At 37.3% G+C, this 15,047-nt stretch overlaps 1 protein-coding gene across 2 annotated transcripts; it reads left to right on the top strand.

The window, feature by feature from the left end:
* Positions 1-523: 523 nt before the first annotated feature.
* On the top strand, positions 524-10,336 carry TAAR1 (trace amine associated receptor 1). 2 transcript variants are annotated; one of them, XM_006778490.2, is made up of 2 exons: positions 524-1,018; positions 8,715-10,336. In XM_006778490.2, exon 2 carries the CDS (start codon positions 8,830-8,832, stop codon positions 9,844-9,846), a length of 1,017 nt encoding a protein of 338 aa, XP_006778553.1. In that variant the 5' UTR covers positions 524-1,018; positions 8,715-8,829; the 3' UTR covers positions 9,847-10,336. The 2 variants fall into 2 exon arrangements, with proteins under 2 accessions (XP_006778553.1, XP_015413331.1); XM_015557845.1 differs by lacking the exon at positions 524-1,018 and adding an exon at positions 6,328-6,559.
* The last annotated feature ends 4,711 nt before the right edge of the window (positions 10,337-15,047 follow it).

Raw genomic sequence — 15,047 nt, 5'->3', positions numbered from 1 at the left:
AAGATAAAGATGCTAGGAGAGTGAAGAATTGAAACCAAAAATCAATCTATCATAATGACCTTATGATTCCTGTGTCAGCATGAGAAACAGATAGAAATAGAGGAGAAACTGCACTTGTTCAGCTATCCATTTCACTATATTGAAGGCCCTGGCTCCATGTATAAGATGGTCATTTTGGAAGGTTTATATATAGGAATTAAAAAGAGGATGGACTAAATATGTGTAAGCATATAACCTCTAAGGCAGTACTTTCCTAATTGTGTTTAGTAACATTATGGGGTGTGAATCCCACTAATTAAAAATCGCAAATATCAGAGTGAATTAATTGAATGAGGTAAGGGTATTTTTAAATGAAAACATTTGCTCCTGTTACGATGCGCACCTACATGTGTATTGAGTCATATTATAAAAGGCATTTCTTCCTAGTGATTAAAAAAAGTTTGAAAGCCACTGTTTTAAATTAGTTTCTAACTATAAGATGTCATTGAGTCTAGGGCATTCTTCTTTTTAGAAATATTCCTTTTTAGAAATGGTACAAGTCATCTGATTTGAAAAATGAACAATTTTTCTGGTGCTAGTTGCTTTCCTTTGTACCAGGTCTAATACAGGAGCAGTTTCTTTTCAAATCCATCAGCAATTAAGGCAGTTTTAATGGACAGGTGCGTCCATTTATATGCTGTTAACACCCATGTCGGTGGTGACCGGTGGCCCATGCTTGAGTTTATTTTTAAAGTATTTACCTTCTCCAGTTAGCTTGCTCACTGCTAGCTTCCTGATGCTGGTTCAGAATAAAAGCACCTCCCCGGTATATTTCTCAATAATACTGTTACCTTGTGTCAGAAAGATTTATTATCAGCTTATCTTTTTCAGATTTCAATGTTTGCGTCATGCTGTCTGTTCGCTGTGGCCTATCTGAGAGCAGCAGTGGCTCCGGCCCGCAGCAGCTGTGTGGCCTCCTCCCAAAGGCAGCGTGTCTGCTGTCGGCTCATCCGCTTGCTCTGTTCACTCACCTGAGCAGGTAGGTCTGCATGCACTCACCCCACAGCCACGCAAACTGCAAAGACAGGGAGAATGCTTGGGAGAATAAGACTTATCAACGGTCTGGTACTTATTCATATATTAATTTTAGGATTATTTAATGCGAAGACTAACGAAGGTTCTTTAAGTTTAGTTAGTTAATACCTGCTTTAGTAAGAGAAGCTAAAAAATAGTTAAATATTTTAAATAGCTTGCTTTGCACATGCTTTTTAAGATGTCAGACTTTTATGAAAACTTTACCTATGGAACGTTGGGAAATTTGGTAAGCTGAAATATGATTTTTTTAAAAAAATTATCTTTATTGTTGAAAGTATTGCAGATGTCCCCTTTTTAAATATGATTTTTAAAACCTCCTTTTCTTGTACATTAAAAAGGAAATTCCATGTTGTGTACTTGGCTAGTTTTAGCATAATAAAAGGAGTCTTCCTAGAGATTTTTGTAGGTTTTGAAATGAAAATGTATCGTGTTGTTACTATATACTAAATTACAAAACTAAAATCTGGTTTGCACAACTATTATTTGGTAATAATCTTGGCACATTTCTGAATGACTTCACAGGTTAGTGTGCGTGTGTCTGTACACGCCACATATCAGATGAATTAACTTAAGAATCTTTCAGTTACGATCATTGAAATCTGATACATATTATCTGATACATGTACACTTAGCAGAGACACGGTCAGGCATAGTCTATTGACCACAATACTGCTGTAGATTGTTCCCCTCTTATCCACGGGACTATGGTGATGGATAAGCAAACAAATGGATTTTCCACGTTTCCTGTTTCTTCAGGATGGAAACAGTTTGCTTCCAGTGATGTCTTACCCTGAGAATCATGACCTAAACATTTGGAAATTCTGTTTTCCCTGCTTCTTGTCTCTTTCTTTCTCTTAAAATAAGTATTGTTCAAAAATATGCTTAGTATTTTAATAAAAATTATTGGATAAATTTCAGAGCTACAAACATATTTTAGGCATGAAATTATTATCAAGTCCTAATTTGTTTCCAAATTTATAGGGTAGAACAGATTTGTGTGGGCTTAGCTCAGAAATTTAGCAAAAGTATGATTTTTAATATGAAGGTAAAAGTAACTCATAGAAAGAATTATATAAGCTAAAGAAGCACAAATAATATAAGTATATTAATAATTATTTAACAATACTTTTTAGAAGTTTCACTTGAAACTTAATTCATATACAATACAATTGATTTTATTAAATATACTTTTTCTGATTATGAAAGTGAAACATTCTCATAGTAGAAAATGTGGAAGATGTAGAAATGATAGAGAAGAAAGCAAAACTCACACATTATTTCACCACCCAGGAACAGTTATTGCAAAAATTTGATATTATCTTTGTTGTAAATTTTTGTTTTAATCTCAGTATCTCTGAGTAAACAATATTGAGAAATTGGAGCATGCCATTCCATACCTATTTTCTGTGTGTGTGTGTGTGTGTGTGTATGTGTGTTTGTGTGTTTGTGTGTTTGTGTGTGTATGTGTGTATGTGTGTTGCTAGAGAACTTTACAAAATTAAATTTTTGCTAGGCATCATGTGATCTAGTTGGGAAGTTGAACTCATAAGCCCCTCACCAACCCTGATAACAACTGGGATTTAGTGAGATAGTTGAGAATTTAAATTCCAGGTTAAAATTTAGTGTTTTGTCAAAAATGTATTATTTTTATTTCAAAAATCCTTATTGCATTGCATCGTGTCATATTATTATAATCATTTTTTAATTTAAACTAAAATTTTAATTCACTAATGTTCCTTTTATTCACCTCTTACTATCTAAAAAACGTTGGTTTGATTTTTTTTTATTGTTAGAGTATTTCCTAGTGTTTCTCAGAAGATGATCATCAATATATATTTGTTGTCTTTTTTTTTTTTTACCTTCATTTGGTTACTGTTTGGCTAAATATAGGATTGTTGAATTGCCATACAATTTCCTTAATTGTTTCTAAGCTCCTTAGAGCCCCCTGGCTTCCATAATTACAAATGCAAAGTCCTATGCAAACCTGACCCTCTTTCCTTTTTACTTTTAAAATTGCCTTATTGAGGCATAATTGTCATGCAAAGAACTGCCCATATTTAATGTGTACAATGTGATGAGTTGGACCTATGCAAACACCACGACCACCACAATCAAGGAATTTATATACAGATGCCTACGAGGATTTATCCTTTATCTTTGGAATTTAGAGCCAGGCAAAGTGTATGTACCCCAATTTTTATTGATCCCAAGGAGAACAGAAATGAGCTAATGAATTCCTCAGTTCATTTGTTCATTCAATCCATCCTTTATTCAGTTTTGAATGTTCCAGACATTTTCCAGGCCCTGGGGCTATAGCAGTGAATAAAAGACAGTTCATTTCCTTATAACTGACTACTTCTGTTTAATTTTTATCGTATTGTTTTTTTCCTTGTTCCCCTTTCCCCTCTCCTTTTCCTCTGCCTATAGTGACACTCAAGAATGCATCTTTTTATATTAATTTAAACGTGTGTGTATTCTTGAAAAAGCTTCGTGATGTTTCTTATACATTCCTTTAATATGCCCTTAACATTCCCAATGGATGTTTACTTATTTGATTAACATGCATATAAGGGGCTATTTTACAAATATTAACTTATTCCAGCCTCAGAAAAGCCCAGGAAATAGATTATTTTTCAACATGAGAAAACTACAGCCTCAAGAGGTGGGCAGCATGTCCACGGCTACAGAATTAGCGAATGGCCCAGCCCAGACTGGAACAGAGGCAGCTGGGCACAAAGGCCGTCCTGTTCAGCACACAGCTCCAACCTCCCAAGTTCAAAACTGACCTCCTGACTTCCTCCTGCTTCTTGTCCTTCTCCAACCACCATCTTTCCCATCTCAGTAAATGGGACGCCACCGTACAAGCTGTTCAAACCAAAAGCCTTGCTATTTCCCTTGACAACTTTCTCCCAACCAACGTTCAATCCATCGTCAAAATCCTGCCTGCTGTGTATCAGAACATATCCCACCTGACCGCCACGCTCCACGGTCACAGCTGCTGCCCTGGCCCAAACCACCATCTTCACCCCCAGGTCAGTGCCTTGGCTGCCTCATCTTCGCTTCACTTTTGTCCTTGCCTTCAGCCTCTGTTCTCAGCACAGCAGCCACAATGAATCCCTTAGAATGGGTCAGATCGTGTGGCTGGATTCAAAGTGTTTGGTACCTTCTCTTTTCACACAAAGGCAAAACTAAAATTCTTACTGTGGCTTCTAAGGCCCTGTTCAGTGCAGCCTTGTGCAGCGTCTCTGGCGTCCCCATCTATTTTTCTCTGTGTTGCTCGCTTTGCTCCAACCACACTAACTGTGCTATTTTGCAAACACACTAGGCATTCTCCCACTTCAGAACCCGTGCTCTCGCCCTGACTGGTTTGGCTCAGTGGATAGAGTGTCAGCCTGCGGACTGAAAGGTCCCAGGTTCGATTCCAGTCAAGGGCATATACTTTGGTTGCGGGCACATCCCCAGTGTGGGGTGTGCAGGAGGCAGCTGATCGATGTTTCTAATTCTCTATCCCTCTCCCTTCCTCTCTGTAAAAATCAATAAAATATATTAAAAAAAAAAAAAGAACCCGTGCTCTCTGTACCCTCTAGCTCAGTGGTTCCCAACCATTTTTTGGCCATGCCCCACCTAAGCATCTCTCAAATCCTGATGCCCGCTCCCTGTGACATATGATTCTTATTATTCAAAAAGTGAACTTTTCACATGAAGGAAGCCTAAAATGCCATTAACTTGGTCTAAACAAGCTTCCAAAAACATGGCATCCATGAAAGAGAAAATAAAAGAATGAAAGGACAGTTGAAATATTGAGGAAGAAATCACTAAGAAATTGTTTGAAATAATAACAATAATATGAAAAAAAGCAAATAAAGTTTCAAAACATATAATAGAGAAATGAAATGCATAAATATGTCACAATATATATTTATATACTGTATATGAGGCCCCTAGAAACATAAGAAATGCAAAAAATTCACTGATAATAACTCATTCTGGAATTGCCCCCCTTAAAAATCAAATTGTCCCCCTGTGGGGCATGTGCCCCACATTGGGAACCACTGCTCTAGCTGGATGGCACTTCCTCCAGATGCCCACGTGGTTAGCTCCTCACTTTCTTTAGGTCAAATTCAAAGTCATCTTCTTTTAGTCTTTCTTGGCTACCTTATTATTGGATCATTTACGTGGACAAAAAAAAAATCATTAAGAATTTGTCAAGGGTAGCCTTGGAGACAGTGACAGGTGTTCAGAAGCTAACATCTCCAAGAAATAAAGAGAAATGACGTGGGAATCCATAGATGTCTATAGCAGGAGGAGATATCGTTTGAATACAGAGCTTCAAAGCTTGCGGATGGTGGAGTTTAGAAAGGCAGGAGGAACAATGATCTGCAATGACAATGAGAACCAGAGGACACTTACTCTTCCTCCAGGCCCTAGAGTGTAAAGGGGTTCTAGCGATGCAGGAGATAAATCTGTTACCTTTGGCAGAGCACAGGGGATAAAGTATTAGCAGAGGAGAGACCGTTTTCGTTAGAACCAAGTGAGGAAAGCACAGAGAAAAGAGATGAGGAAGTAGAGTGATGACCATGAGCTCCAAAGGGCCCACTTAGAAGGGCTTTGTGAGTAATGGTACATTAAGAGATGGGTTCAGTCATTGTATACAACGGTATGGAAATGAGAGACTGAGCAAGTAGACATGGATGTTTGATGAAGTCAGACACAAAGGGAATGTTGGGATTAGTGTGGATGGCCCTTCACTGGGATGTTGTGAGCACTCCACCAGCGAGTTCCTGTCCTGCCAGACAGATCTATTGAAAACTACAACTCCTGCCAATATATTTTTAATTCACATGTCATTTTCAAACATCAGGTGATTAGATCATTTGCACAGAAGTGTTTGCTTAGCTAGATAATTAACGAGAGATTTATTAACTTTCCATCTTACTATTGTATGTTCAACTTGGATAATTTGTATATACAGATAACAATCATTTCTAGCTATCTACATTTTTAAAGTTGAAAGAAAAGAAACAAAACCACTGTTAAGTCATGTTCTTAGGTAACCATTCAAGTCATGATATCATCATAGAACATTTATTTAAACAAGTACATCTAAAAACAAATTATAACACTTTTAAAAAACTCACACAAAAATGATGTGTAATATTCTTAAATTGGGCCGAAAAAATTATTCTATTGAAATGTCACTAATATTAACGATTTCCAAGATACTATGCTTAAGACTTTATTTCTCTGAAATCAGGTTGTAAAAATATGAGGGGGGAAGCCTCTGAGTTGTTTAGTTTTTTTCTGGAAACCTAACATCTGAGATGCACAAAGAACAAGGCATACAAAATTGGCAAATGCCTTTTTCATCTTCTATGATTTTACTCTTCCAAAACTGAACACGCTTCCCCCCGCTCCCCACTTTCTCTTACTGTTTTTTAGACCCTAGTTTCTCCTGATTGAGTGAACCTACTCAAGATGACATCAGGTAGGAATGATTACTTAACTGACAGTTATTAATTAGCAACACTTGTAAATAGTTACTAGGGTGTGCTGCTTTGTTCCTTTAATATGTCAATAATATAAGTAAAAGAAAGAAGAAAAAGGAGGAAATAGAAAAAAAAAGTCTAAGTAGAAGATTAGTAACTTAACCAATAGAGTTTAGTTGAGTGCATACTTAAACTTCATAGTGAAAAAAGCACTCTTTTGGTAAATTTTAATTATAATTAAAATGTTGCTTAGTTCAATAACCTAGTTTTAGTCTACTGTTTGTTCTTTTATGAAATGGGTCTGGGTGTCTATTCTTTTTTTAATATATTTTTATTGACGTCAGAGAGGAAGGAAGAGGGGGAGAGAAGTAAAAACATCAGTGATAAGAGTCATTGACTGGCTGCCTCCTGAACAACTTGTATGGGGGATCAAGCCCACAACCTGTGCATGTGTCCTGACAGGGAATCGAACCGGGACCTCCTGGTTCAGAGGTTGATGCTCAACCACGGAGCCATGCCAGCTGGGCTTGGGTAGTTATTGAAATAAATTTTATGATTCATTTCGTATGAATATGTTTCCTCCTGGGAACAGAAGGTAGAAAAGGGGTTTGGGAATAGGTGTTTTAAATGTATTAAAATATGCATTTTACTTCCTAAATATTCTATTCATCCAGTTTTAGTTTTGGATAAATTTAGATTTCTATGTGGCCTTGGTCTGTACTGTCGGCCCAGAGTGAACGGGAAGAGATGAAAAGGAAAGCAAACTCCTGGAATTCTAAGGCTTGTTTTATTTTTTAGCAGTTTCACGATATAGTGTCAGGTTGTTCATTGATTACCATAAATTTAGATTCTTTCTCCAAACTGCTATCTATCTATCTATCATCTATCTATCATCTATCTATCTATCTCTATTATATAATATATATCTATTATACTACCTATATATTGCAAAATATACTGCAAATTTCATAATTTAGCTGATAATTACAGAATCATATAGTAACAAAAGGGACATTTTTAAACTGGGTCCCATGAAGCTTTGAGGTTCTTCGGTGAGGCATGAGGAGGAGGCTAGTAGAAAGATGCATCTCTGTTTTTAAAAAAGAGTTTACTTTTATCTGTTTTATGAATTGAGATTGTATGAGAAAAAATTGTAATGGATTTTAGAGCTTAAAAAAGAAAAACGGGCTCCAGCACCAGGCCCACAGCCCACACTGAAGCTCGGGCTCCCTGGGTTCTGTCTCAGAGCTCTTCTCTCTATGCACCGCCTGCTCACCACACACTTTGGTGCACATTTAACATCCTAATCATTTGGGCCACAACGACACTTCGTTGGTTCCATTACTCAACACATTCTGCTTTCTTATATGAAAGTTCAAAGCTTACAGCTCTTGAAAATAGTTTATCTGAGTTGATTTTTTTTTCTGCAGTTAAAAAACACACACACACACACACAAAACCTGGGTTAGTAAAAAAGAAACTGTACTAGTAATCGAGACATCAGGTCATGTTCCAGCTTTAATGGTTTTATGAACTAAGCCTCAATTTCTTGCTAATAAAATTGTCATGTCTTCCTTATAAAGAATCATGTTGCTATTATCGATGTCAAAATGTTCAATGAAATAATGCATGGAATATATGTGTAAGTGCTTTCAAAGTGGAAGTAAAGGTATATATATTTCTTTCCACTATAATCAATTATAAAATAAATTTTTTTAAAATGTGATCAAATGCAAAAACAGGCATTAGTGGATATTACTTCTGTATAAGAGACACATTTAAAATATTTCACTTTTTTTTTTTACTAAGGCATTTCAATTCTAAGCTTTTGGGAAATTTGTATCTATCTTTTAGAACATGAGCTTCCCTTACAAAACTCCCATAGATTAAAGCATATGAAAAATTCATCATTTGGTCTCTGACTTATAGAAGTGGCAGTTTTATATATTTCAACCTAATAATTCACCTTTTTGTTTCTAGCACAGTATCTGACATCAAGTAGATGTTAAAAAATTATTAAACTCAACTATTGAACAAAATTTAGAAATAAAGGCTCTTTCCAAATAATTATTTTTCAGCAAGAAGTAATAGGTAAATGTGTTAGAAGAGAAATCAAATTACCAATGATTCACTCTCTTTTTTTTCCCCTTCTAGGTTTTTGGGATAGATATATGGGAATAAAAGATGGAACTGTAACCTGATTGTGGATTTCAAAGGAAGATTCAGCACACAGAGGAAAAAACAAAGTAGTGGATAGCCTTCAGGAACGATGTCCCTTTGCCATAATATAGTTAATATTTCCTGTGTGAGCAGCAGCTGGTCCAATGATGTCCGTGCTTCCCTATATAGTTTAATGGTGCTCATCATTCTGACCACAGTGGTTGGCAATCTGATAGTTATTATTTCCATCTCACACTTCAAGCAACTTCACACCCCAACTAACTGGCTCATTCATTCCATGGCCACGGCGGACTTCCTGCTGGGGTGCGTGGTCATGCCTTACAGCATGGTGAGGTCTGTTGAGCACTGCTGGCCGTTTGGGGAAGTCTTCTGTAAGGTCCACACCAGCACGGATATCATGCTCAGCTCAGCATCCATTTTCCACCTGTCCTTCATTTCCATTGACCGATACTGTGCCGTGTGTGACCCGCTGAGGTACAAAGCCAAGATCAGTGTCTTGGTTATTTTTGGGATGATCGTCATCAGCTGGAGCATCCCTGCCCTTTTCGCATTTGGGATGATCTTTCTGGGGCTTAACTTCAAAGGCGCTGAACAGATGTATTACAAACACGCTCATTGTTCAGGGGGCTGCTCTGTCTTCTTTAGCAAAACACCCGGGGTCCTGGCCTTTATGACTTCTTTCTATATCCCTGGATCTATTATGTTGTATGTCTATTACAGAATATATTTCATAGCCAAAGGGCAGGCAAGATCGATTAACAATGCAAATCAGAACCTTCACATTGGATTGGAAGAGAAAAATGGAATGTCACGGAACAAAGAACGCAAAGCGGCAAAGACTTTAGGGATTGTGATGGGGGTTTTCCTCGTGTGCTGGTGCCCTTTCTTTCTCTGCACAGTCATGGATCCTTTCCTGGGCTATGCTATCCCGCCTCCCTTGAATGATGCATTGATTTGGTTTGGCTACTTGAACTCTACTTTTAATCCAATGATTTATGCATTTTTCTATCCCTGGTTCAGAAGAGCGTTGAAGATGATTCTATTTGGTAAAATTTTCCAAAAAGATTCATCTAGGTGTCAATTATTTTTAGAATCAAATCCATAGAATTACAATACTTTACTCTTTTGCAAGACAGCTGGTGGTGATACTTATGAACACGGCGTAACCAACTTCATGCACCAACTGCATGGTCTTTAAGCCAGTCACCTGATTTAAAGAAGGTATGAGACAGGATGATCATATCTTGCTTCCTCCTTGGGATGCAGTACATATGATCTTAGCCGTTCTTACCATACACATGGAGCTTTGCAGTCCAGAATGTAAGGTCCTACATTTAAACAAACTGTTCCTGTTTTTTCAGGTACCATCATGGAATGGAAAGTGGTCCTCTACTCAGTTATTCGGTGGTAGAAACCACAGGCTGCATTGGAAATGCAAATTAGAGTCCTTTGTCACGTATTTGCTTGAATATGTATGGTTGTGTTGTTGTTTTTTGGTAAAATTACACATAAATGTTATCTTTAAGTAATTATTTATAGAACTTTGCTTGTTATATGTACTTTGTTGTTGTTTTTTGGTAAAATTAATTAATTTTAGCTGATTTGTAATCAGCTAAAATTACACATAAATGTTATTTATTAAATAATTATTTATATATACTTTGCTTTTTACCACAAATCCTTATTAATATATCTTCTAATTATTTTTTACGTTTATTTTTTTCACTGTTTGTATTATAATTTTTAAATATCTCCATTTTCATCTTTTGAATATAGGTATTCCTAATTCTCATACTTGTAGGAAATTTGCAAAAATGAAGAAAAAATATAATAAAGCAACATAGGAAGAAAAATATCACTTATAGCTCACTTCCTGAAATAACTATATCATTTAAAATTCTTAAAAACATCATTTTTGAGTGATTATATATTTCATTGTATGAATGTATAATGATATCTTTTAACTATTTCCCTTTTATTGACCACATAGATTTTTTAAAATTCCTTTTATTAAAAAATAGAAACTAAATTAGTTTCTGCCTGTTACCTGCTATTGAAGTTCATGAAAGTATCTGGAAGGATTTTAACCATATTTCAAGATTATTCTTGGTACGTAGGACTCAAAACGTACGCTACATGAAGTAACACACATTCCCTGGCTGGGCTCGAGGCTGCACCAAAAGAGAGGCTGTCATCCATCAGAGCAGTGACACCGGAGGGATAACCAAAGGCATCATGGGAGTAGGCAGGCCACGCCCATCCGGATGGCTGTACAGAGAGAGGGACCCGTGGTGGTTTCAAATAAGGTCCCGGAAAGGCAGTGAGCAGACGTTCTGATGACGAGCATTGATTTGCCACTGAGCTGTTTCTCACTCAGACGTTTCGCGGTCGCTTTCTTGCTGGTGGCACCAGCGGCTGGGATTGAGCTATTTACTAATAGTGACGTATGCTGCTGAGTAAGTTCGAATAAGGCAGCTGATTTTGAGTGAAACGAAAGTTCCTGCATGTAAATTTCTGTTCACAAACCCGATGATCTGAGAACCTGTCAAATCCTTTCATCTATTACAATCTGTTTCAGGACTATTTTTCATTGAGCTGACTAGATTTTTGTTCTAGTCCATTTAAAAAACATTATGAGGCATCTTTCCATTTAGTGTAGAGTAAGGCAAGTTGTCTCGAATCATTCCCAGTTTCAAAAGCTCCCTTGACTTTTGTTCACCTGTGAGACCATTTTGCCAAATTTAAAAAAGAGGATAAAAGCATTTAGACTTTTTTCTGTACCTCACAGCAAGTTTCTGTGGTGTTCTTCATTGGTACCCACACATTTAAGATTATTCCTAGGTGTTTTGTACCTTTGGGTTGTGTGTTCTGTCTACAGTGAATGAATCTTTTTGAGCCATTATATTTTCTATGTAACCATTAGCGTTGGCATAAAGTAAAAATTTTTTTTTGCTTTTTCAGTTGACCTGTTTGGGTTTTCACGAGACTTAGTCATATTATCCTCAAGCAACTTTAGCTTTACCTCCTTTCCAATAGTTATGATTCTTATTTATATTTCTTGATGTACTTTATTAGCCAGAAATTTCTATAGCAATAGTGATAGCAGTCATCCTGAGTTACATTTATTTTAAATTACTCTCTAGGCTTTAATATTGAGTCCTTATTTTTCTTGGGATAAATTCATGACTCAGATAATTCTACCTATTTTACTTAGCCCTAAAGCCCTTATAGCCTGTTTTTGTGGCCTGTTTTTCTTTAATGCTTCTAATAAGAGATAACCCATAACCCACCTTTCAGCAAAACAAAAAGAAAGACTTACCTTGTTTTGCCATATTCCCAGCTTTACCCTAGCTTCCATTTCTTCATGCAGAACGTATTTTTAAAAATATATATATCTTTATTGATTTCAGAGAGGAAGGGAGAGGGAGAGAGATAGAAACATCAATGAGAGAGAGATTCATTAATCGGCTGTCTCCTGCACACCCTCTACTGGGGATCAAGCCTACAACCAGGGCATGTGCCCTTGACTGGAATCTAACCTGGGACCCTTCATCCCCAGGTGAACGCTCTATCCACTGAGCCAAACTAGTAAGGGTCATTACATTTCCTTTTAAAAGGTAGTGTTGAATTACATTATCCTCTTTCTTAATAAGTTTGACAACTACAATTATGCAAAAGACTAGCAGAAGATTTACTCTTCTCTACACAGAAGAGATTTAACCTGTCGGGCCCATCTAGCTCAGTGGTTGAGCATTGACTTATAAACCAGGAGGTCAGGTTTCAATTCCCCATCAGGGCTCTATTCCCAATAGGGGGTGGAGGGTGCAGGAGGCAGGAGGCAGCTGGTTGATGATTCTCTCTTACTGATGTCTCTCTCTCTCTCTCTCTCTCTCTCTCTCTCTGAAATCTATAAAAACATATTTTTAAAAGTAAATAAATAAGCAGAATGGAGTTAACCTAATGACACACTTTTGCACGGTTAGTCTGAGAACAGAACCCTAGCAAGGGATTAGTTTCAATAGTACCCTCTTCTAGGCATTTAGAGAACACCACCCTAGCAAGTGATTAGGCTCTACAGTGACCTCTTGTGGGCATTTAGCTAACAGCACCCTCGTAAGGGTTTAAACTCAGTAGCGCCATCTGGTGGTAATTCTAAGAACAGCACCCTAGTATGATATCAGACTCTATAGCGCCCTCTTGTGGGTACTTAGGTAAAAGTACCCTTGTAAAGGATTAGGTTCAATAGTGCGCCCTCTTATATGCAGTCTAGAGAAGAGCACCATATTAGGGAATTAGTCTCAATAGCACACCCTTGTGGGCATTGTCCAAACAGCTTGGGCTCAATGACACCCTCCTGTGAGCATTCTAGAGAACAGCATTGTTTTAAGGGATTCAGCTAAATAGGGCCCTCTTGTGGGCATTCTGAGAATAGCACCTTAGTGGGGTATTAGTCTCAATGGCACACTCTAGAGGACACTGTGAGAACAGCACCCTAGTAGGGGATTAGTCACAATAGTGCCATCCAATGGACATCCTGGGAACAGCACCCTAATAAGGGAATTGTCTCAATAACGCCTTCTGGTGGGCATTGTGAGAATAGCATCCTAGTTTGGGATTAGGCTCAATAGCACCCTCATGTGGGCATTATCAGAAAAGAATCTTAGTAAGGGATTAAAATCAATAGCATCCTCTTGCAGTCGTTTGGAGAACCGCACCCTAGTAAGAAATCTTCAAGTCTGAAAAAAATCCTTGTCTCACAGCTCAGAATGTCCATTAGATGGCACTATTGAGACTGATCCATTTCTAGGGTGCTATTTTCAGAATCTCCACAAGAGGGCGCTATTGAAACTAATCCCCTAGTAGTGTGTTGTTCTCAGAATGCCCACAAGAGGGTACTGTTGAGAATAATTTCCTACTATGGAGCTGTTCCAAGAATGCCCACTTGATGGCGCTATTGAGACTAATCCCTTTCAAGGGTGCTGTTCTCCTAATGTACAGTAGACGGCGATATTGAGACTAATCCTTTATTAGGATGCTGTTCTCATAATGTTCACAGTTAGGCTCTATTGAGACTAATCGCCTACTAGGGTGCTGTACTCAGAATGTCCACGTGAGGGTGCTATTGAGCCCAACCCCGTTCTAAGATGACAAAAGTTGCCAAATTTTAACTTCTAGAGTGCCGGGGGCGCAATCGTGCTCCTGCTGTCTTTCGCCAAAATTGCCGGGAGCGCTATCAAAGCTTTGAAATGGCATCCAGTTCTAAGTCTGCTTTTATTAGTGATGATGATATTGCTAAATATGTCAATGTAGTAAAGGTTTCCTTAAGTTTTTGAATATGTAACTTCATTTACTTGCGATTCATAATTTGTTTCCTAAACTGCTGTAAAATCAGCAAAAATGCCTTGGCAATTTTAGCATAGTTCCTAGGATATTGGTTGGCACTCAAAGGGTTAAAGATGGAATAAAAGCATTTTGACATTTTTTTGTACCTTACAGCAAGTTTCTGTGGTGTTCTTCATTTGTTCCCACACATTCTTCTTAAGATTATTGCTAGGTGTTTTGTACCTTTGGGGGGAGTGTTTTGTCTACTGTGAATAAATCTTTTTTAAGCTATTATATTTTCTATGTAACCATTAGCGTTGGTATACAGTAAAAATTTATTTTAGTTTTTTCAGTTGACTTGTTTGGGTTTTCACTAGACTTAGTCTTACTATCCTCAAGCAACTTTAGCTTTACCTCCTTTCCAATAGTTATGATTCTTATTTATATTTCTTGATGTACTTTATTAGCCAGAAATTTCTAGAGCAATAGTGATAGCAGTCATCCTGAGTTACATTTATTTTAAATTACTCTCTAGGCTTTAATATTGAGTCCTTATTTTTCCTTGGGATAAATTCATGACTCAGATAATTCTACCTATTTTACTTAGCACTAAAGCCCTTATAGCCTGTTTTTGTGGCCTGTTTTTCTTTAATGCTTCTAATAAGAGATAACCCATAACCCACCCTTTCAGCAAAACAAAAAGAAAGACTTACCTTGTTTTGCCATATTCCCAGCTTTACTCTAGCTTCCATTCGCTCATGCAGAGGTATTTTTGTCCTTTGATTGTCTAGAGTCCATTTTCTATCTGTAATTCTTTTCAGCTAAACATAGTCTATTGAGAAATTTCTCATTTCAACTAGACATAGTCTGTTGGAACTGTAATGAGAAGACAGGCTCCCTGCTCTTCCCCTTAGCTAAACAGATGGGTGAATAACACAAGCTAAAAATTTCTTTAGAATTTAAACATTTAGCAGAGGGGAAAAG

The sequence above is a fragment of the Myotis davidii genome, unplaced genomic scaffold (genome assembly GCF_000327345.1).
Source record: "Myotis davidii unplaced genomic scaffold, ASM32734v1 scaffold147, whole genome shotgun sequence".
Lineage (NCBI taxonomy): Eukaryota > Metazoa > Chordata > Mammalia > Chiroptera > Vespertilionidae > Myotis > Myotis davidii.
This window is presented reverse-complemented; position numbering and strand designations above follow the sequence as displayed.

Excerpts from the sequence above, each read along its gene's own strand:
- TAAR1 (XM_006778490.2), top strand. The coding sequence starts at position 8,830 with ATGTCCCTTTGCCATAATATAGTTAATATTTCCTGTGTGAGCAGCAGC.